Raw genomic sequence first — 24,125 nt, forward strand, 5'->3', positions numbered from 1 at the left:
TCCTTACTGGAATGCAGTCAGGTGGTCTGGAGATGCAGTAGACATCTTGTACCACGAGACGGCAAGCATGAGGATAAAACCATTGTTCTAAGAAGTTAAAAGTTAGGGGCACCTGGGTGGCTCAGTGTGTTAAAGCCTCTGCCTTCGGGTCAGGTCATGATCTCAGGGTCCTGGGATCGAGCCCCACATCGGGCTCTCTGCTCAGCAGGGAGCCTGCTTCCCCCTCTCTCTCTGCCTGCTTCTCTGCCTACTTGTGATCTCTGTCTGTTAAATAAATAAATAAAATCTTTAAAAAAAAAGTTACATCCATTGTTGAAGAACTACATTGCCCTAGACAGCTTTTGCGTGAGAATCATAAACCCACATTCTTTTTAAAGCCACAGTTAGTTGAGTGACCCACCATTGAAAAAACACACCAGGAAAACAAAACAGCAGCTATGGAAAAATAGTAGAAAATTCAAAATAAAATGATCAAGTGATCCAGTAATTCCACTTCTGGATATATACTCCAAGGAATTTAAAGCAGGGTCTAGAGGAGGTAGGTGTACACCTATGGGCATAAGAGCATCGTTCACAGTAGACAGACCGTAGAAGCAACCCAAAGTGTGCATCAGTAGATGAGCAAACAAATAAATGTGTTCTGTGCACAAAATGAAATATTCAGCCTTAAGAAGGGAGGACATCCTAACACATGCTCCACAATGGACGAACATTATGCTACATGAAAACAGCCAGTCACAAAAAGACAAGTATGGTGGATTCTGCTTCCACGAGGTCCTTAGAGTCGTCAGATTCATGGAGACAGAGCGTAGAGTGGCGGGTGCCGGGGACTGAGAAGGGAGGAGAATGAAGACTTGTTCGTGGGCACGGGGCTGCAGTTGTGCACCATGAAAAGACTTCTGGCAATGGGCTGCACAACCTCAGGGATGCACTTAAGCACTATGCACTGTACGCTTAAAAATGGTAAAGGTGGTAAATTTTAGGTTGTGTATATTTTACCACTGTTTAAACAAAGTTCTTGGTGCTTCATGGGTTTACAGCTGAGTTCTAATAGAATTCTAATCTTAAGCCATAAACTTGCCAGTTTATTTTATAAAGTTAATATAACTTTAATTACAAATATTATAAAGATACTACAAAAATAAAACTGGAGAATGACTTCCCTTGTGCATGTAAGTGCATAATTCCTAAATTAAGTATCAGTCTAGAGAATTCAGCAATGTAGTAAAAGAAAAATACATCTGCCTAAATACAGATGGATTTGTTCCAAGAAAATAAGGATGTTCTAATATTAACTGATCAGTCAACATAGTTGAAGGCAGGAGAAAATTCATATGATATGTAAAAAGGTATTTGATAAAGTTTAGGAGGTAGTCCTTATTAGAGTGCTAAGTAAAAGAGTAAGGTTGGAAATTATTTAAATAAATCACTTTTACCAAAGATCAACAGATGTAATTGCTTAAATGGTGGAATATTAAAACCATTTACTTTATTTACTTTATTTCAAAGATTTATTTGAGAGCGAGAGCATGGGAGTGGGGGGAGGTGCAAAGGGAGAGGGAGAGAGAAGCTCAAGCAGACTCCACGCTGAGCACGGCCTGACGCCGGGCTTCATCCCATGCCCCCGAGACCGTGGCCTGAGCCAGAATCATGAGTGGGCACTTAACTGACGGAGCTACCCAGGTGCCCCAACATTAAAACCATTTCATGTAAAATCAGGAAGTAGACATATCTACTGTCACCATTATTAAATAATGTGGTCTTGAAAGTTAAACCAAATACCATTAGACACAAATAATTTGTATAAATCTTTGAAAGGAGAAATGCTAACTTTTTGCTGATAAGATTATAGTTTTAAAACTACTAGATTAATAAGCTAATGTGAGGGCTACATAAATAAAACTGGTTTTTCTCTCAAGAAGCATCTAAAAGTAGAAAATATTCTCATAGGAATAAATGTAAATCTAAAGGCACAGTAACTATTTAAAAAACTAAATCTTAATGAGAAACATAAAACAACAAAGAGGAAAGACTTACTATATTCTTGAGTTAGAAGTCCTCTAATTCATATATTACTAAATACAATTTTAATTAAAATATTATTGAGGATTTTTTACTTTGCGAAAATGATATTCTGGTTCTTACAAATGAAGAGTTCCCTGAGACTATGAAAAAATTGTATGAAAGAGGATGGTAGAACTTGTCTTACCAGCATACAGAATTCTATTAGAAGCCATTGCAATCAAGTTGTGGTAGTTTTGGAGTAAAAATGGACAGATTAATGGAACAGAATAGGACTTCCAGAAACAGAGTCCACTATATTTGAAGATTCAGTATACAACAAAGACAGTGTTTTAATCTGGTAGGAAAAGGATGGATTATTTAGTAAAAGGTATTTGCTTATCTAGAGATAGTAATATTATACCCCATATTGTAACAAAAGTAAATTCCAGATGAATTAAAAAACCTGAATGCAAAAAAAAATTTAAGTAAGGATAAAAGCCATTATATATATATTTTTTAAGTTTAAAATGAAGACTGGTTTCTATACCATCAAAGATTTCTCTGTAAGTTGACATGAAAAAGGCCTTATGAGAGAACATCTGGGGAAAGGAGAAGATTAGACCATTTGCAGAAAAGTCCATTGTCTAATCAACATGAAGAAGTGCTCAGTGGAATGTCAAGGGAATACAAATTAAATTCAGATTACTCCACACCTATCCGTAAGGCTTGGGAAAAAATATATAAATGCTGGAGGCGATGTAAAGAAACATGCAGTCATACATTATAGAAACGTGACTTGTTACAGCTTTTAAGAAAGCAGTGGGAAGCAGCTCTTAGACACATGAATACCTTTGACCCATCGATCTCACCCTGAGAAATCTACTGCCTGGAAATAAACAGTATGTTGCTGCCCCCTTGTTTGTAATGACAGAAACCTGCAAACAAAGTGACGGCCCTTCATTAAGAAAACAGTTGAAAAATGGTACAGTCACATCCTGGAATAATACACAGTCGTGAGCAACTGAATGAGAAAAACAGGCGACAGAAAAGCACATTCGGGGCACCTGGGTGGCTCAGTGGGTTAAAGCCTCTGCCTTCGGCTCAGGTCATGATCTCAGGGTCCTGGGATCAAGCCCCGTATCGGGCTCTCTGCTCAGCAGGGAGCCTGCTCCCCCCCCCCCCCGCTGCCTGCCTCTCTGCCTACTTGTGATCTCTCTCTGTCAAATAATAAATAAAATCTTTAAAAAAAAAAAAAAAAAGCACATTCAATAGGATTCTAAATTTGTAAAACACAAGTGAAAAAAATCATATATAGGTGACTGTGTACACATGTATTCATGTAAAGACTGGGAGTAAAATACAGAATATACATACACTAGAGTTAATTTGGTTGAGTAATGGGGTGGGTGAAGGAGGAAGGGAATGCTTCCTCTAAATTCATCCACTAAAAGCAAGGCTGATGCCATTTAGGTCACTCGTGTGCCTTGGGTGGAACACACACTTCCCATTCCTCATTTCTCACTCCTGTTTCCTACTAGGAAGTGTGTTAGTCTCGAAGGTGCTGTAGGGCGTTGTGCCCCCCACCCAGGTAGCTTGTATAGTTAATTGCCCATCTCTTATCAGAAGGGGGAAGATGTGGTGTGGGTGACTTATGACACATGGAAGCTCTTTAAAAAGTGAAAGTGCCTTTCTATTGTAAAATGTTCTATTTCTCTCTCTCTTTTTAGGATTTAATGAAGATACTTCGCAAGGAAGCAGATTTGAAACAAATACAGACTCTAGTACAAGGAACTCATACACGACTCAAATACTCCCAAAGTGAACTAGAGATGATTAAAAAGAAGCACCTTGCTGCTTTTTTCCGGGTAATATGGGCTTACAGAAAACTGGGTGGAGATGAGAGCCAAGACAGAGAACTTCAGGAATTACATTTCTATAGCGTCATGTAATTTTTACACTTTACCCCATGATTGAGATTATATTCTAGTTTATTTTTATGGTTGTTAATCTTGACATTCAGCTGTGCCTCCATTTACCTTACCTCAGGGACTCCCTTTTTTTAAAAAAAAATTATTCATTGTGAAAGAGAAAGCGTAAGGAGAGAGGAGCAGCAGAGGGAAAGGGAGAAGCAGACTCCCCACTGAGCAGGGAGCCCCATGCGGGGCTCAGTCTCAAGACTGTGGGATCATGACCTGAGCCAAAGGCAAACGCTTAACCCACTGAGCCACCCACATATCCCATAGGATTCCCTTTTTGTTCTAAAAGATATCTTCACATTTGTTTGCTTCATTGTATAAAGGTAAAACAGTTCCGTTGAAAAGAATCTTCCTCTTTTGTCATTAGGAACAGTCTCAGCTACAAAGTGAACTACTGAATATTGAGTCTCAGTGTGCCATGCTGAGTGAAAGCATCAAAGAGCGCCAACAAAGAATTGAAGAATTTCAAGAAAAGATAGATAAGGTGCTAAATGCTGTATTTATTACTGATGGTCGTGTAAAATACAGTTCTAGACCAGATACCAGACTTAGGGCTTCTTGAGTATACTCTAAAGCAGTTTGATAAGTCCCGAGTTTTACTGGTTTGCCAAATGAGTTTCTCTGTGTCTTTGGAGAACCACTGCTGCCCCCCTGGAGAGATAATGACCTGTGTGTAGTTACTCTCTGCTCTCCAGCATCTCTTTGCCCATTGTAAGAATTACAGCCTCTTTCTTCTCCCACTGTCCTTACCACCAGAAAGGAAGACCCTTTCTTTCAGATTATCTTCTAAAGTTACTCATTCCCTCAGTAATTATTTCTTGAACATTTGTTATGTATATGGGGCTCAGTGCTTAGCTCTGATGCAACAAAGATTTGGTCATCTAGCCTCTGCTTGTAAAATGACAGGACCTTTCCGACTTAATTCATTCTGCTCTTGATCCTCTCTAATCCTTAGAAAGTTGTCTGTCCCACTGTCACTTAATAACTTCTACCCATTGCTTTGTTCTGCCTTGTATCGCAAGATTTGAAACCACACTTCTGTTGCTCCTTAATTATCTCTTTTCCGGGTTAAGTACTCCTAACGCTTTAATCGTGGATTTAAAACCAGCTCTGGCAGCCATCCTCTGGGTGCTCTGTTGTTTGTCAATGCCCAGAGCAAAGCTTAAAGTCGGAATACTGCCCGGCCTGCGCGGAGTACCATGGACTCAGCACGTGGAACTGACACCTTCCATAGGTTTGATTATCTAGTTATGTACATTGTAACTTGTCACTGCATCAGTCATGTCCCATTCATATTTAATTTATATTCTGAAAGTTATTTTAATATGTCCTGCTGTTTAAAACAGGTCTCTTTTATCCTATAATTATATATAAATGCAAAGCTTTAAAACTATCGAGGTTAAATGTTTTGTTGGATTTGGCTCATTCTAGATCTTCCACATCTTTCTGTCTTAATTCTATGCTCCAGTCCTTTTGGCTTCTATTGCCTGAGACTCTATAGTCATAAACACTCGTATCTAAGGAATATTTTACTTATTTATGTAGAATGTTATACTATGGTGTGGGTAATATAAAGGAAATAGTTCTGATTTGGTTTCCAACACTTCATAAAGCCAAAAAAGTTTAATAAAGCCATTTATGAGCTTTCTTCTTTAGTTTTTAGAGTAAGAAATTTGAAAATAGAGGGTGTAGTTTGAGGAGTTAAAGAAAAAAAAAAAAACCAGTGGCTCCTCAGAGTACAGTAATGCTTTTCGGATTAGTTTTTGGCCTAACAGGAAATTCTTGGTGGGAAAAATTTAGGTTTAAGCATTGTCTATATGTGTACTTTCTTAAAATTAATTATTAAGCCAGTTATTTTGAAATAATTTAAAAGGTGGAAGATGAGATTTTCAAACACTTCTGTGAAGAAATTGGCGTGGAAAATATTCGTGAATTTGAGAAGAAACAGGTTAAACAGCAACAAGAAATTGATCAGAAAAGGTATTTTTATTAGAAAATGTTAGCAACTCACATATATATAAGTGTAACTGCTATTTCTTTTTGTTTAGAGATTTATTTATCCATTTTAGAGAGAAAGGGTGGGGTGGGGACAAGTAGACTCCCTACTGAGTGTGGAACCCAGTGTGGGGCTTGGTCTCATGATCCATGAGATCTTGATCTGACCCATCCAGGCTCCCCTGTAACCCTAATTTCTTAATATAAGACAATTGCGACTGAGTGAGTCTTTATTTCAGATCATCAAGAAATAGCTAGTAAACATTCATATTCTTATGAAGAGCTATAATTCTTTTATTCCATAATTTTTTAAAGAGAAAAAGCATAAGTATACAAAATAAGAGAATGGGGACATAATTACACACATAGCAGTTATTTTTAAAATAGTAAGATAATTTAATTATTTCTCTGTAAATATCCATGTATGTGGATAAAATTGATAATCTTCAAGAAATAACATATTCCCAAGATAGAAAAATACAAGATCAGTTGCCATAAGAGAAGAACATGAAAAGCCTCTTACCCAGCACCCTCTTCCCCAGATTCACCAGGTACATGATGTCTCACAAAGAATCATCCTATTAAACATCACTGTTTAAAGTTTACTGAACTAGTAAACTTTAAAGGCACAAGTAACTTCATCATTTAATATTTAAACAAATGTTCAGTATTTAAACTACATGATACTATAGAAGAGGAAGAAACATCCTTTTATGAAATGAATATAATATTTAATAATACTGATGCAAAAATCCAAAAAATGTTATGTACACATCCCATAAGAAATTCTAAATCATTCTTATCTATAAATAATGAAATAAAATAAGGTTACCTAGAAACAAACAGTGCAACAACCCAACAAAACAATACACCATGATCTAGTGTGGACCTCATTCCAGAAATAGAAGGGTGGTTCAATATAAGAAATTATTGCTATAATTTTTACCATATTAATGATCAAAGAAGAAAAATCACACAATCAACTCTAGAGAAGATGAAGTCACTTGACAGAATTCAGCATCCATTCTTGATTTAAAAATCTTAAATATACCTTAATCTTTTAAAAAATTTTTATTTAAATTCATTTATCCAACATATAGTACATCATTAATTTCAGCTAGAATATACCTTCTTCTAAATCAGCATTATGTTTTCATGGAGGAACACTAGGAGTGTTCCTAGTAAAGTGAGAAATGAGCAGAATATTCGGTATCACCACTATTACCTAATGCTCTTCTAGCAAGCCCAGTCCATAGAGTTAGACAGGAAATAAGGTATAAACATTTGCAAAGGAGGAAATAAAACTTCCACTATTTGCAGGTTATATGATATGTATCTAGAAATTCCTGGAAAACAAATTAGAAACTTTTTTGTTAGAAACAAAAGAGAATTCAGTAATATGGCTGGATATGAATATTAACATGAAACTTAAAAATATAAAAGTTAATTTAAAAAGTTTTAGACTTTCTATATAAAAACTATCAGGGAGACAATATGTAGGGAGAAAATACCTCAAATATTAAGAGATGAGTAAGGTAAAATACTTAGGAGTAAACTTAACTAAATCCAAAAGTACATAAAGAAACTTTCAGGGGTGCCCAGCTGACTCAGTTGGTTGAGCAAGCAATGCTTGATTTCAGGGTTGTGAGATCAAGCCCCAAATTGGGGACAGACTTTACTTAATAAAAGAAATCTAATATTTTAAACAAGACAGAGAAATAATCTTGAATAAAAAGAAAAACATACTAGTTTTTTTATAGGGAGACCCAATATTATAAAGAAGTTGGTTCACCCTAACTTAATCTCCAATTTACATATCCTCTCAATACATGTGTGGACAAGGTTTTTTTTTTAACCAGATAAGATGATTCTAGAGTTCATATTCTGAACTAGCTAAGAAAAATCTGGGAAAGATAATGAGAAAAGACTAGAACTCCCAGACTTTGAAACATGTGTAAAGTTGGATTAACTAAAATCTTGAGGTGCTTGCTCATAAATGGAGTCTACAAATACACTTAGATCTCAAAGGGAAATTCGAGTTAAAATAAAACTGGCATTTCATATCAGTGGAGAAAAAAATATACTTTCAGCAATCATGTTGGGATACATGTGTTTGTAACCTGGATAAAAACCTACTTGGATCCCTGTCTCATTCCTTAGAGTCAGATTAATGCCAGCTGGATCAAAGATTTCAGTAAATAAATGAAAACATAGGAATACTAGAATGTCATAAGAAAGTTTTTAAAAATAATCTCAGATCAAGGAAGGTATGACATAAATGCTGGAAGCTGTAAAAGAAAAGATAAAATGCAAATGTGTAGAAATAACATGTTCTGCACGGCAATAGCATCACGAAGAGAACGGAGACAAATGACATTCTTGGGGGGAAAATACATGTACACATGTGTTTAGAGATCATTAACAGTGGTTGCCTCTGAGGAGACAGAGTGTGGGATAGAGATATTTACTTTTTGTGTATTCTTACATCTTTTTAACTTCATACCACATCCATGTATTATGTTTTTGAATATAATTGCATTGGCATTATGACTATAAATTCTAAATATAAGGGTACAATAGTGACAATGACAAGGTTGTATTGTAGGTTAGAGGACAGCCCCTTTGCTGGCGATATAGTCATCTTATATTTAAAAGGAGTCAAATCATGCAGAAATAGGAAACAAAGCATTTATGACTGCAGATTATTTAAGGTCTCTATACTGTACTTATCTAGATGATTGGTTTCTTTTGATTGGGTGCTCCTTTTTTTCAGTTTTATTGAGATGTAATTGACATACATCACTGTTTAAGGTGTATAGCATAACGGGTTGACTTACATGTATTATAAAATGATTACTGCCTAAGTTTTGTTAATATCTATCATCTCCTAAAGATATAAAAATCAAATATAATTTTTATTTTTACTTATGTTTTTACTTTTTATTTTAGTTCCAATATAGTTAGTCTACAGTGTTATATTAATTTCAGGTGTATAATATAGTGATTATATATATATTATATATATATTCAATATAAGTTCCATATATTACACCATGCTCATCAAGGTAACTATACTCTTAATCTCCTTTATCAATTTCATACGTCCTCCACCCTCCTCCCCTTGTGATAACAATTTGTTCTCTATAGTTAAGAGTCTGTTTTTCGGTTTGTCTCTTTTTTTTCCTTTGTTCATTTGCTTTGTTTCTCAAATTCCACAGTGGAGTGAAATCATATGGTGTATGTCTTTCTCTGACTGGTCTATTTCATTCAGCATAATACTCTAGCTCCACCGGTGGTGTTGTGAATTGCCAGATTTCATTCTCTTTTATGGCTGAATGATATTCCATTCTGTATCTATCCCACGTCTTCTTTATCCACTCATCACTGATGGACACTTGGGCTGTTTCCCTAGTTTGGCTATTGTAAATAATGCTGCTATAAACATAGCGATGCATATATCCCTTTGAATTAGTGTTTTCCTGTTCTTTGGGTAAATACCCAGGAGTGTGGTTACTGAATTATATGATAGTTCTATTTTTAACTTTTTAAAGAACCTCTATTCTGTTTTCCACAGTGGCTGCACCACCAAAAGTGCATAAGGGTTTCCCTTGTTCTATTTCCTTGCCAATACCTGTTGTTTCTTATGTTTTGATTTTCACCATTCTGACAAGTGTGAGATAATATCTCACTGTTATTTATATTTTCCTGATGATGAGTGATGCTGAGCATCTTTTCATGTGTCTGTTAGCCATCTTTATGTCTTCTTTGGAGAAATGTCTGGTCATGTCTTCTGCCCTTTTATTTTATTTTATTATCTTAAATTTTTTAAATTTATTTGAGAGAGAGTGAGCATGAGCAAGGAGGAGGGTCAGAGGGAGAGGGAGAAGCAGACTCCCCACTGAGCAGGGAGCCCGATGCAGGGCTCAATCCCAGGACCCTGAGATCATGACCTGAGCTGAAGGCAGAGGCTTAACCCACTGAACCACCCAGGTGCCCCGGCCCATTTTTCAATTAGATTATTTGATTTGGGGGGCATTGAGTTGCATGAGTTCTTTATATATTTTAGATATATATCTATATCTATCTATATATATATATATATATCTTTATTAGATAGATCATTTGCAAATATTCTCTCCCATTCAGTAGGTTGTCCTTCAGTTTTGTTGACCATTTGTTCCTTTGCTGTACAGAAGGTTTTTTATTTTGATGTCCCAATAGTTTATTTTTGCCTTTGTTTCCCTTGCCTCAAGGGGCCTATCCAGGAAAAAGTTGCTGTGACCAGTGTCAGAGACATTACTGCCTGTGCTCTAGTCTAGGATTTTTATGGTTTCATGCCTAACATTTAGGTCCCTAATTCACTTTGAGTTTCTTCTTTATATATGGAATAAGAAAATGGCCCTGTTAGATTCATCTGCATGTAGTCGTCCAGTTTTCCCAACACCATTTGTTGAAGAGACTGTCTTTTTCCTATTGCATATTCATGCCTCCTTTTTTGAAGATTAATTGACAGTACAGTTGTGAGATTATTTCTGGGCTTTCTGTCCTGTTCTATTGAACTGTGGGTCTGTTTTTATGCCAGTTATGTACTGTTCTAAGTACTATAACTTTATAGTATAACCTGAAATCTGGAATTGTGGTACCTCCAGTTTTGTTTTGCTTTCTCAAGATTTCTTTGGCTTTTAGGGGTCTTTTGAAGTTCCATACAAATTTTAGGATTGTTTGTTCTAGTTCTGTGAAAAATGCTATTGATATTTTGGTAAGATTGCATTAAATCTGTGGATTGCTTTGGGTAGCATAGACATTTTGACAGTATTTATTCTTTTAATCCATGAGCATGGAATATTTTTCCATTTCTTGGTATCTTCTTCAATTTCTTTCTTCAGTGTTTTATAATTTTCAGAGTACAGGTTTTTGAGCTCTTTGGTTAAGCTTACTCCTGGGTATTTTATTATTTTTGGTGTAGTTATAAATGGGATTGTTTTCTTAATTTCTCTTTCTGCTGCTTCCTTATTAGTAGAGAAATGCAATGCATTTCTGTAGATTGATTTTGTATCCTGCAACTTTACTGAATTTATTTATTTGTCACTTCTAGTAGTTTTTTTGTTGGAGTCCTCCAGGTTTTCTATATATAGTATCACGTCCTCTGCAAATAAAGCTTTACTCCTTCATTACCAATTTGGATGTTTCTTATGTCTTTTTCTTATCTGGTTGCTATTGCTAGGCCTTCCAGTACTATGTTGAATAAAAGTGGTGAGAGTAGACATCCTCCTCTTATTCCTAACCTTAGAGAATAAGCTCTCAGTTTTCCCCCATTGAGCATAATCTTACTTATGGGCTTTTCTTTTTATTTATTTAGAGAAATGGGGGCTGTGAGTAGAGGGGCGAAGGGAGAGGGAGACAGAGAATCTCAAACAGGCTCCATGCCCAGCATAGAGCCCAATGCTGGGGCTGGATCTCCGACCCCGAGATCATGATCTAAGCTGAAATTAACAGTTGGATACTTAACTGACTGAGCCACCCAGGAGCCCCACCGGTGGTTTTCATATAATCAAGTATAATTTTTAATTTTTTTAAGAATTTGAGAGAAAGAGAGAGAGCAAGGGGAGGGGCAGAGGGAGAGGGAGAAGCAGACTCACTGCTGAGTAGGTAGCCTGATGTGGGGCTCAATTTTGGGACTGTGACCTGAGCCGGAGGCAGATGCTTAATGAACGGAGTCACCCAGGCTCCCTCAAGTAGAATTTTTAAATACAAAAGTAGTATGTGCCTCTTGATGAACATAGAGAAAACTTTTTAAAAGATCAGTCATTATCCCATTGTCCAGAAATAAAAACCATCAATATTTTGGCCCATTTCCTTTAATTCTAATTCTCTCATGGTCTGTTCATTCATTCAACACCTATTTACTGTAAACATCCCATGAGCCAGGAACCGTTCTAGGCACTTGAGACTACAGCAGTGAACAAGGAGGGTCAAGCCCTTGCCTCTTCTATGTCCTTTGCATTTCCATGTACATTTTAGGATCAGCTTTTCAATTGTTCTTAAAAGTCTGCTGGGATTTTGATTGGGATGGTGTTAAACCCATTAATTTGGGAAGAATTGACATTTTAATAGTATTCATGAACACGGTGTCTGTCTTCACTTAATGTAGATCTTCCTTAATTTCTCTCATTAATGTTCTTTGGTGTTCAGTGTACAGGTCTTATATTTTGTTCAGTTTATTGTAAGTACCTTATATCTTTATGCTATTATTTATAGAATTGTTTGTAATTATCAGTTACAAATAGATGTTCTTAGTATATTGAATTAAGATTGGTATAAGTTTTTTTTAGGATTTTATTTACTTTATTTATTTAGAGAGAATGGGGTGAGGGACAAGAGGAAAGGAGAGAATCTCAGACTATGCGCTGAGCACAGAATCCAAAATGGGGCTTGATCTCAAGACCTTGAGATCATGACCTGGATTGAAATCAATGCTCAGCTGAGCCACCTGGGCTCCCCTAAACAGCATTAGTGTTATAAATTGACTTTGTATCCTGTAATTTTGCTTCACTTGTTAATTCTAGGAGCTCTTTTGTAGATTCCTTAGGATTTTTTACATAGGTGATCATATTTCATTGACAAAAAAATTTTATTTCTTCCTTTCCAGTTAGTGCGCCTTTTATTTCTTTTTCTTGCCTTATTGCACTAACTAGGACCTCCAGTACAATGTTGAACAAATAGACGTGGTAGGAGCACACATCCTGACTTTCTTCCAGTCCTAGGGCCACAGCATTCACTCGTACATGGTTAAGTATGGTTTTAACATTAGGGTGCCCTTTAGCAGGTTGAGATAGTTCCTTTTTATTTCTAGTTTGCTAAAATGTTTTATGAATGAATATTGAATTCTGTAGAATACTTTTTCTGCCATTTTTTGAGTGAGTGCTTGGTTAGGGTTCTGTTGTCACTTATTAATATGGTAAATGATATTGATTGATGTTAAACCAACTTTATATACATAGGAATAAGCACACTCAGTCATATTTGTATTTTTGATTTTGATTTGCTAAAATCAAATATTTCTGGATTTGATTTGCTAAAATTTCAGTAAGATTTTTGCATCTACATTCATGAGCATACTAATATATAGTTTTGTTTTCTTGCAATATCTTTACCATGTTTTTCTATCAGGGTAATGCAAGACCCATAAAATAAGTCAAGAATTGTTGTCTCCTCTTGTGTTTTCTGGAAGGGTTTTTGTAGAATTTTGTATTATTTCTCTCATAAAAGTTTGGTAAAATTTTCCAGTAAAGCAACTGGGGCCACCCACTTTTCTTTATGGGAAGGTTTTTAGTTACAAATTCAGTTCTTTTAGTAGATATAGGGCTAGGGGCGCCTGGGTGGCTCAGTCTATTAAGCTTTTGCCTTTGGCTTAGGTCATGATCCCAGGGTCCTGGGATTGAGCCCCACATCGGGCTCTCTGATCAGTGGGGAGCCTGCTTCTCCCTCTCCCCCTGACTCTGCTCATGCTTTCTCTTGCTGTCTCTCTGTTTCAAATAAATAAATAAAATCTTTAAAAAAAAATAGATATAGGGCTATTCATACCTTTTTTCTTTTCTTTTTCTTTTTTTTTTTTTTAGGATATTATTTATTTATTTGACAGAGAGCGACAGGGAGAGAGGGAACACAAGCAGGGGGAGTAGAAAGGGAAAAGCAGGCTTCCCACCAAGTAGAGAGCCCAGGGCAGAGCTCAGTCCCAGGCACGACCTAAGCTGAAGGCAGGTGCTTAATGACTGAGCCACCCAGGTGCCCCCAGGATATCTTTATTCTTGAGTGAGTTTTGGTAGTTTGTGTCTTTTGAGAAAATTTTGTGTTTCATCCAAGTTGTCAACTTTATTAACATAGTTATTAATAATATTTGCTTTTTAGCCTTTTTAATGTCTGTAGGATCTGTACTGGTGTTCTTTCTTTCATTTCTGATATTGGTGATTTGTCTTCTTTCTTTTTTTCTTAATGCCTAGCTGGAAGTATATTAATTTATTATTAATCCTTTCTAAGAGCAGCTCTTGGTTTCATTGATTTTCTTTTTTTGTGTGTGTGTGATTAAAATTTTCTTATACATTTTGTTTCTTTTTTTTAATTTATTTTTTATTTATTTTCAGCATAACAGTATTCATTATTTTTGTACCACATCCAGTGCTGCATGCAATCCATGCCCTCTCTAATACCCACCACCTGGTTCCCCCAACCTCCTACCCCCACCACTTAAAACCCCTCAGATTGTTGTTCAGAGTCCATAGTCTTTCATGGTTCACCTCCCCTTCCAATTTCCCCCAACTGCCTTCTCCTAACTCCCCATGTCCACCATGCTATTTGTTATGCTCCACAAATAAGTGAAACCATATGATAATTGACTCTCTCTGCTTGACTTATTTCACTTGGCATGATTTTCTGTGTAGTTTGTCTGTTTCTATGTGGTTGATTTCTGCTCTTACCTCTATTATTTTCTTTCTTCTACTGATTTTGGATTAATTGTTTTCTATTATAAGCATTCTATTTACTTATTTATTTTAAAGATTTTATTTATGTATTTGAGAGAGAGAGCGAGCATAAGCAGGGGGAGGGGCAGAAGGAGAGAGAGAAGCAATTTCCCCACTGAGCAGGGAGCCCAATGTGGGGCTTGGTCCCAGGACTGTGGGATCACAACCTGAGCTGAAGGCAGATGCTTAACCAACTCAGCCACGCAGGCAGCCCTCTGATACAAGAATTTTAAACTATATTTCTTTGTAAATATTGCTTAAGCTGCATCCTACTACTTCTGGTATATTGTATTTTCATTCCATTCAGAATATTTTCTAATATCCCTTATGATTTCTTTCAGTGACCCATGGGGCATTTAGCAGTGTGTTGTTTAATAGGTACCTGTTGGCGGGTGGAATGTTCTTTGGGTGTCAGTTAAACCAAGTTGGTTGGTATCACTCAAGTACTCTCTATACTTACTGGTCCTCTGGCTAGTTCAGCAAACACTGAGAGGAGTGTTGACATTTCCAAGTATACTTTTGGATCTGTTAGTTTCTTCCAGTTCTGTCAGTTTTTACTTCATGTGTTCTACAGTGTTGTAGTTAGGTCCATACGTAATTTGGGAACATTATGTCTTTTTGGTGAATTCATCCCTTTATCACTGTGAAATGCCCCTTTTTAGTCCCTATCATATTCTTTTTTCTGAAGTCTACTTGAACTTTGATAGATTTTCTTTAAAGAACTATGCCTATATATGTTCATTGGGTTTCTCATAAAAATCCTACTGGAATTCTGATTGAGATTGTGTCAGATTTATAGATTTATTTGGAAAGAACATCTTCAAAATATCAAATCCTCTCACATAAGAACATAATATATCTTTTTATTTATTCTAATCATCCATATTCTATATTAGAATTTTAAAGGTTTTTTTAATACAGATCTTATGTGATCTTAAGTTACTTCCCAGATATTTTATAGGTTTTTTTTCCTCTTATGAGTAATATTTATTTTTATAATATTTTTCTAATTGGTTCCTACTGGTGTAGAAAAATGCTATCAATTTTCGATTGTAACATGATTTTGCTAAAACCTCTTACTACTTCTAGTAACTTACCCATTATGTGTGCTGGGATGCCTTTGACATCTGTCTGGAGATGTGGAGTAGGCAGTTGAGTCTACGAGTTAGGAGTCCATGAGAGAGGTCCTGGCTGGAGGTATAAATTCTGGGATTGTTTGTATGCAGGTGGTACTTAAAGCCACGTGCCTGGGTAAGATCACCAGAAACCATCAAAGGAGCAGCCAGTGAGGGAGCAGGAAAGCCAGAGCAGTATGGTGCTCCCGAGCCAAGTGAAGAAGTGGTTCCCATAGTCTGCATGTCTGCCTCCTGCAGCAGGAAGAAATCCTTCAAGGATTTGTTCTGAACTCCCCCTGCGGGCACTGTGCTCGGTGGTTAAGAGCAGACTCTGAGTGTGTCTCAGAGCAGACTCTGAGTGTGTCTCGGACCAGACCGGGGCTCCCTCACTTCCTCATGGGGTAGCCTGGGGCAACAAACTCCACTCTGTGCCGTGTCTGCTCAGCTTCCTCATCAACAGCAAGAGTAGTATTAGCCCCTCAGAGTCCTACAACTAAAGCACGTGTAAAAGCACATGTGGCAGTCTGGCACCCGGCGACCGCTCACTGAATATCACTCTGTATTTATCATTATTGTTCTTGTTGTGGTTTCTCGTAACGGTTAGTGCTTGAAAATCTGTCTGGATTGAAGGTGCCTGTTAACGGGGCATGTGAGGGCGAGAGGATGGGAAGGATGAGCTACAGCTGGTCTTGCAGTTCTTGATGAGGAGTTGGTGAGGCTGGAGAAGGGGGAAGGAGCTTCAGGAGAGAGGTGCTCTTCCATTCCCACGTTGGCAGTTTGTGGGTGACTAGCCGTTTGGAAAGACAGACTAAATAAATGAGAATGAGCACATAAATTGTAACTTAAAGAGGAGGGGAGAGCCCACAGATTACAGAAGATTCAAGAAACACATATCCACATGCTGTGTGTGGACTCTGATTCAAACCAGTTTTGTTTTATTTTTAAAGATTTGTTTATTTATTTATTTGAGAGAGGGGGGAGATAGAGCACGAGTGGGGCGGAGAGGGTGAAGCAGGCTCCCGGCTGAGCGAAGAGCCCGTGCAGGGCTCCATCCCAGGACCAAAGGCAGCGGCTTAACCGACTGAACCACCCAGGCGTCCCTGTTTTGTTTTGATTTTAATGAGACTCCGGAAATCTGGTAACGAGAGCAATCTAATATTGAGGAATTGTCATCATCTGTATCTACAGTAGCTTGTGGTTTTGTGTTAATGGTCACTCCACTTCCAGAGATACAAACTAAAATATTTACTGATGAAGTTACATGAGGTCTGAGATGTGCCAGGGTTGGAGCAAAGCCACAAATACAACTGTAGATACAACAGGCTTGACCATGAACTAAAGTCCTTATAGCATTCCCTCTACTTCTGTATTTTCTTAAAACTTTTCATAATAACAACTAAAAAGTAAAGAATTAAGAGACTCCTTACCACCTGTAACGCTTGGCTCTATTATACTAGATTAGAATTTGAAAAACAGAAAACTCGGCTTAATGTTCAACTCGAATACAGTCGCAATCAGCTGAAGAAGAGACTGAGTAAGATCAACAAATTAAAAGAGACCGTCCAGAAAGGCAGAGAAGACATCGATAACCTAAAGCAGGTAACTAAGAACAGGCGGCTGAGGCGCCCTGTCACTGGGACGATGACTTCCTCCGCTGAGTAAACACGGGTCGAGCTCCTGAAGTGTCCTCCTGGGGACAGAAGGTGTGGAGGGCAGATTTGGGAAATACCGGAAGTCAAATCAGCAGTTTCATGAATTCCTGGATGTTGAAGTGGGAGCCTAAGCCTAGGAGGGACGCCAGGGATGACTCCTGAGTCCTAGTTGGGGTGATGGGTGGATAGAGGAGCGAGTAAGAGGGAGAACATTCCAGACCCGCGGAGCTGGAGCTGCCTGTGTGACACCGAAGCAGCGATCTCTGGCAAGTGAGGGGGGCACAGAGGGTGGGAGGAGCCCAGGCCTGTTTCTGGAAGTGAATTGAAACTGTAAGTGCTTGAGACTCCCGGGCAGGGCCGAGGACTGTGCGGAGCAGTGAGGCAAGGGTGGGACTCTGAAAGGCGTGGTCGCACGGGTTATGGAGGTAGAGCCAGAAACCCCACCATGCCGGGAAGAGGACATGGGGGCAGTTGTCAGGTTGCCAGGTAAGAGGTCCGAGTAGCAAGAACGTCTTCATTGGACAATAGGAACAGAAGTCAGATGGCATTAAGCTGGGGAATGAATCCAAAATGAAGGACAAAGAAAGGTAGGAATCGCCAATTTCCAAGAGGCGTAGAGCCAGAGTGGGTCCCACAGAGTGAGATAGAGGTCCGCGCACCACACAGAACGAGGGTTTATCCCAGAATCACTGGGTTGGTTTCTTGACACTAAGATGATCTGTGGGCCTTATTAACGTAAAAGACGGTGAGTCTACAGTGTAAATCATCTTCATTCAGGCTGAAGAAAATTGTCTGCAGATTGTGGATGATCTCATGGCAAAGCGGCAGCAACTTAAGGACGTATTTCTCACTCAGAATGCGAGCGCCGAGAAGGTCCAAGCTCAGCTGGAAGAAGAGCGGAAGAGATTTCTGGCTATTGATAGGTAATTAGTTGGAAGACCACAACCAGCAATTTGAAGACGTTTACTACCAATTTGAAATTCATTGTAGGAAGCTTTGTTATTTGAATATGTGCCCTTGCTGCCTTTGGTCCCACATCACACCTTTCAAGTGTTCTCATCTGGGGAAAAACCAAAAGAGGTGGTTAGTTGTTTAGAGTGAATAGTTTTCTTTGGCGGATGACAATGTGGGCCTGTGCTAAGAGCCCCTGCCCTAAATCCCTGTGACTCTGCTTGTGGGACAAAGCCTGCAGGGGGGCGTCTGGAGACGGTCTGCATGGTCACGTCCCCCAGCCCTGCCACTTACACACTACGCCTTTGTTTCCTCCTCTAGTAAATAGTAAATAGCCTCCCAGGACACTTGTAAGGATTAAATGAGGGACTTTTCATAGGACACTTAGAACAGTACCTGGCACGTGCTAAGCATGTGTGTCTGTCATGAAGGGGACGATGACACTTGGAACCAGGCGACCCGCTGTACCAGTGTGACCTCTGCTTTCCTAGATGATGGGCATGACTGTAAGCAATTAGATGAAATGTGCTCTGGTTTGGTCAACTCAGCATTTCATGGTTTTGCCCACTGGTCAAAGACTTACAGCATTTCAGGATAGAGTCAGAAAGTTCTTTGTCTACGATTTTTGAGTGGACTTAAAGTTCATTTACTCTTGAGTTTTTTCACTTTTGTAGTTAGTTTAAACAGAACTACATCTCTGTTCATCATCATATTTTTGAAAATCATATTCTTAATTTATTTTATTTTTTGGTCCTGTTTCTAGATCCTCTTTAAAATCCCACATTGTTTTAACTAGTAAAATCCCCAAGCCCTCATTTAAAATAGAGAGCATTATACTAATGCTGTAATAGAAAAGTTCAGACCATTCAGACCATTTGATATGTAATGACTTAACTGGTAAGACATTTTTCTTGTTTAAAGGTTGTTTCTCTTGTTTTGAAGTCTAAAGTGTAAAGCTTATATTGAAGGAGAAATGCAGCTTGAAAAATTATACAGATTTTGAAACAAGGCTAGCCTGATTAAAGAAATTATGTTTATTATTTTATAAATGCTCCCTTGGATTAACTAATTACAGTCATGGCCTTTCTCAAGAGTGTTAAAGTTTTATTAGAAACATCAGTGAGGTAACTCTAGAACTTATAGCACTCAAGAAAAGACTCTTTTTTCCATGTAAATTCATTTACAACACATTCATTTTTCTTCTTTGGTGCAACTTTACATAAGGAGTAAAATATCACTTTTCATATCTGTGTATTTACAGGGAAGTGGGAAAATGGCAAAAAGAAGTTGTAATCATTCAAACTTCTTTGGAACAGAAACGGCTGGAGAAGCATAATCTGCTGCTTGATTGCAAAGTTCAAGACATCGAACTCATCCTCTTGTTGGGGTCACTGGACGACATCATTGAAGTGGAGGTATTCGCCCGCAGGACTGCAGAGTAATGTGGCCGCGGGCAGCTGCCCGCAATGCCCTTTGGCTGCTTCTCGAGGTTCCAGCCTCGCAGATCCTCCCTCTGCTGCTAAGGCTCCGGGGGGTGGAAAGGCATCCTCCTACCACGGTCCTCACTGCAGAGGACTGGGCATGTCACGCAGTTCTCTTACGTCTCTCGCTGATCCGTGTCCTTCTAGCCCCACAGGATGGGCCGCAGTTTCTTTTCTACACGTTAGATCCCGAGAGGAGTCGGAGATCGAGAGCTGTTGATGTCAGTGGCCTTTGGTGGGGTTTTAGGGAAGCTGCTGCTTACCCCGTCCACAGCCAGTGACAAGACGGGTTTGTCCTGCCTCACGGGTCATCTCTGAGCTCTGCCCTGGGGTCTCCCTTCCACATCTCCCTCCCCTCCCTGCTCTGCTACACAGCCGGACAGCTACTCCCTCCATCCACCCTCCGCCCCAGGAAGGCCCTGAGTCCTTCGGAGTCTTCAGAGTGAAGCATCTTTCATACTAACACGTCTTCTCTTGCCAGTAGTGATCTCATAACCTCATACTCAAAAAGTCTTTGTCTTTTTTCTCAATAGTAGCAGAGGTCACATTCCAGACAGGAGATAAGGAAAGGAGAAAACCCTTTCTTGGCCACAAACTATATAAAGCCAACTCAGATGGCTTTAAAGGGGTGGGTAGGGGGGCAGGATAGGGCGAGGTCTCATGCCTGACCCAGTCTGGGAATTTGAACACTGTCAAGAACTCTTTCTGGCTCAGTATATATATTGGCTTTGTTCTCCCAAATCGGCTTTCACCACATGGCTGCAGCTGTAACCACCAGCTCTGACCAGAGGGAAAGAGAACTCTCCCCTGTGCTCTCTGTTAGGAAAATCCTGGAGAAGAACTTTGGGTCATGGGTTCACTTTTGTAGGTGCAGAGAGAGAAGGGATGGGTCTGTGAACAGCAAAAATAGATGGGAGCCGAAAAACAATAGTTATTATGCTACAGAAAGAAACAGAACTTCTGTTTAAAAGGCAATGTCAGGTGCCTGGGTGGCTCAGTGGGTTAAGCGTCTGACTTCGGCTCAGGTCATGATCTCAGGGTCCTGGGATCAAGTCCCACATCTGGCTCTCTGCTCTGCAGGGAACCTGCTTCTTCCTCTCTCTCTCTCTGCCTGCCTCTCTGCCTACTTGTGATCCCTGTCTGTCAAATAAATAAATAAAATATTAAAAAATAAATAAAAGGCAATGTCATTTTAGAAGAGGTTACAGAGAGGAGGAAGCAACTTTAATGGCTGACATCGAAGTGAGTGTTACTGGTCAAGTGTTCGTGCCGCTGCTTTGCTCTATTGCTTTCAGTTACTGAACCTTCCGTATGGTTCTCCAGCACGCCCACCTGAACGGAAATGACTTCTTTATTGGCTTGAAAGAATTTCACACTCGTGGTGGGGTATTTCAGAGCAAGTTTTAAAGGCCTTACACTGGAATAATACTGAATCATTATCTCAAAAGAAAAAGTGAAAGGGTTGCATTCACTTTTTAAAGTATGATGCTTCTTAAGAGTAAAGCGTTCAGGGTAGTGAAAAGGTCCAGACCGTGTTGTATTGGGAAGGGAAGGCTCGGGAATATGTCGTCCTCCTCCGTTAGAAGACTGTCCATCCCAGGAGGAAGATCGCATTTGTTCTTTCTGGTCCCAAGGGGGATATAGGGTTGGGGAGTAGAGGCCACAGAGACAGATTTCCTCTCCTAGGGAACACTTCCTACCGGAAATACGGAGGGCCTTTTATGGTGAGATTCCTGATCGGAATTTTGTAGGTACATCCAGAAGTGGCTGTGTAGTGGGGATGCTGTACAAGATGTTCTCTGTAAAGCCTGAAATAGAAAAGGCATGAGGTCTAAAGTGTCTCTCTCCAGTGGGCTGAATGAGGATCACTGGGTAGAAATGATTATAATAATTGTTACAGGAGTAATTGTCTTCCCATAATTGAGAGGTAGGACCTGAGATTTCCCTTCCACTGGAGGTGTTCAGATAGAGGATATGTGGGCGCCTGGGGGGTTCAGTCAGGTAAGCATCTGTCTTCAACTCAGGTCATGATCCCAGCTCCTGGGATCATGTCCCACATTGGGCTCTCTGCTTAGAGGGGAGCCTGCTTCTCCCTCTCCTTCTGCCTGCCGCTGTTCATGTGCTCTTTTTTTCTCTCTTTCACAAATAAAATCTTTAAAAAAGGGGGGGGAGGGTACGTTAACTAGACCTGCCAGGGGTCTTGCAGAAGTTCCTTCTGTTGTGAGGGAGACTGCACTAGATCACTAGTTCTGAGCTCCTACCGTGCAGGTGGAAGCACCTGCGGGTCTTGTCGCCAGATCGACATGGCCTTGGAGGCCCCAGTAAGGAGTGAGGTGGGCATCAACCAGAAGCCTTGGGCTGTTGGATGAGATCACCATTTCATATAACAAAGGACTTCCTCTGCATTTCAGTTGGGAACTGAAGCAGAAAGTACCCAGGCAACGGTCGACATCTATGAGAAAGAAGAAGCCCTCGAGATAGACTACAGCTCTCTGACGGATGATCTGAAGGTAATCAAAAGATTCCCATTAGGACTGACTCACCGTGACAATGAATGTTTAAATATGCTATAGCACACGCTTTGGACCATAGAGCCTACATTCAGGGAGAAAAGTAGATTTCTTACCGTCGCCTGAAGAAATGGTATTAAGTAGGTAGCTTCTTAAGAATGTTGAGATGAGCACTTCTCACTGTGTGTTCAGCAGAACATGAGTACTATGAAATTTTTTCCCAAAGAAGAAAAGCTTCTATGGTCAGTGTTTTTTGAAGGACTTTCTCCTTGGAGAGTCACCATGATTATTAGTCTCCGAGCAATTGTGCGAGAGACAGAAGTAGCCACTGTACTTCAGCGGCCCCTGCAGTAGGGGACACCACCTTCACGGCTGTAGAGCACACATCTGGGATCCGGTTTCAAGGGCTCTTTAACTGGGCAGCTCTGGCTGTCACAGACGTCCGTATAAGCTCCTGTGATGCTAGGTTTCTTTCTGTTCTGACTCCATCCTAAGACTGCCTCTCATGGTGAGGGCAAAATGACTAGCCATTCTTGGCTTTCCAGCCACAGGCTGCCTTTGTAGTGACATGTTCTTAAAAGTGGAGGAGGGCTTGTCCGACAGACCTCTCGGAACTATGTCCGCATCTCAGTGTCCTGAACCGACCAACATGTTCATTCCCGACCAAAAGCTCTGGGCACGGGATGGTCTAGGCTTACATCAAACAGGGTCCCCCTACCCCCACCCCCAGCTACAGTGGGAGCTTGAGGGAGAAGTGGTCAAACACGGGCTCCGTGAGAAAGGAGGGAGTAGAGCGTGGATGGCAAGTGGCAATACCCACATCTTTTAATTTCATGTTCTTAATATACGTTGTGTTCTTGGGTTAATATTGGTTATTCACTGGGCTCTTGGACTGTGTTTATGCTATTTTTAGGCAATCAGAAAAAAGCTTTGTCTTTTCTATATCCATTTAGTGCTTTCATTTTAGAAAATCCTTCCCCACATTATTACTGAGTAAATATTTATCCTGTTCATGGTTTTGCTTTCATTACCTATTTAATTCATCTGAAATTTATTTTGGCATATGGTAAAAGGTAAGAGTCTGCTTTTAAGACGTTACCTACGGAGCCAGTTTATGCAACATTTTCCAAGGAATTCTCTTCTCAATGACTTAAAACATCACCTTTATCACATATAAATTAAAGATCCTAGGAGGGCAAGGTGGCTTTCCTGGAAAATCAGGCCAGCACCACTGTTTCCCTTCCCTCCTCACTCAGGCTCTATCCATTGTTCTGGTTTAGCTTCCTCGACCCCTCCTCGTGGGCTAGATCCCTTCTCCCTGTCTCATGCTACCTGTGCTTTTGCCGGTCAGAGCATCTCAGGCGCTTGTCAATGCCCATGTGTATGTCTGACCTCCCTGTGAGCTCTCTAAGGGCAAGGCCAGAGCAGTTTTCATCACTGAATGTCTCCGACGTAGGAAATGGTCAGTATTTTGTAATGAATGAGTAAGCGAAGGTACTATGTGAATTGTTGCCCTTTAGCCAGACCACGAAGTGCAGGGGGGAAGCGTGTTCCGGGCGAGGGGCATCTTGAACAGAGGAGCCGCAGATGCGCAGCTGCTCCGGAAGCCAGCACTAGTGCGGTTCAGACCCTGAGGGCTTTGTGCGAGGGAATGCGTGGGTGTGGAGGGAGGGAGGCAGGGGGTGGATTCTGAAGGGCCCTAATTACTCAGCAGTTTGGAAGGGCAAGCTAATCCCTGTTCCTTGCGGGCTAACAGGCCTTACAAACTGATAAGGAAGTGGAGGCCCGCCTGAGGCTCCTGCTACAGCAGGTGGCGTCCCAGGAGGACATCCTGCTGAAGACGGCGGCCCCAAACCTGCGAGCCCTGGAGAACCTGAAGACTGTCCGAGACAAGTTTCAGGAGTCCACAGACGGTGAGCCTG

At 39.9% G+C, this 24,125-nt stretch overlaps 1 protein-coding gene across 2 annotated transcripts in view; it reads left to right on the forward strand.

Annotated features, from left to right (window-relative positions):
• SMC1B (structural maintenance of chromosomes 1B) overlaps window positions 1–24,125 on the forward strand; it is a 74,745-nt gene that overhangs the window by 42,736 nt on the left and 7,884 nt on the right. For both annotated transcript variants that reach the window (XM_044227005.1, XM_044227006.1), the window contains exons 13-20: window positions 3,732–3,869; window positions 4,348–4,464; window positions 5,854–5,960; window positions 17,067–17,208; window positions 18,039–18,184; window positions 19,474–19,627; window positions 22,105–22,203; window positions 23,960–24,116. In XM_044227005.1, coding sequence (XP_044082940.1) covers window positions 3,732–3,869; window positions 4,348–4,464; window positions 5,854–5,960; window positions 17,067–17,208; window positions 18,039–18,184; window positions 19,474–19,627; window positions 22,105–22,203; window positions 23,960–24,116 — 1,060 coding nt within the window. The remainder of the gene's footprint in view (window positions 1–3,731; window positions 3,870–4,347; window positions 4,465–5,853; window positions 5,961–17,066; window positions 17,209–18,038; window positions 18,185–19,473; window positions 19,628–22,104; window positions 22,204–23,959; window positions 24,117–24,125) is intronic.

This window comes from Neovison vison, chromosome 12 (assembly GCF_020171115.1).
Source record: "Neovison vison isolate M4711 chromosome 12, ASM_NN_V1, whole genome shotgun sequence".
In the NCBI taxonomy this organism is placed as follows: domain Eukaryota; kingdom Metazoa; phylum Chordata; class Mammalia; order Carnivora; family Mustelidae; genus Neogale; species Neogale vison.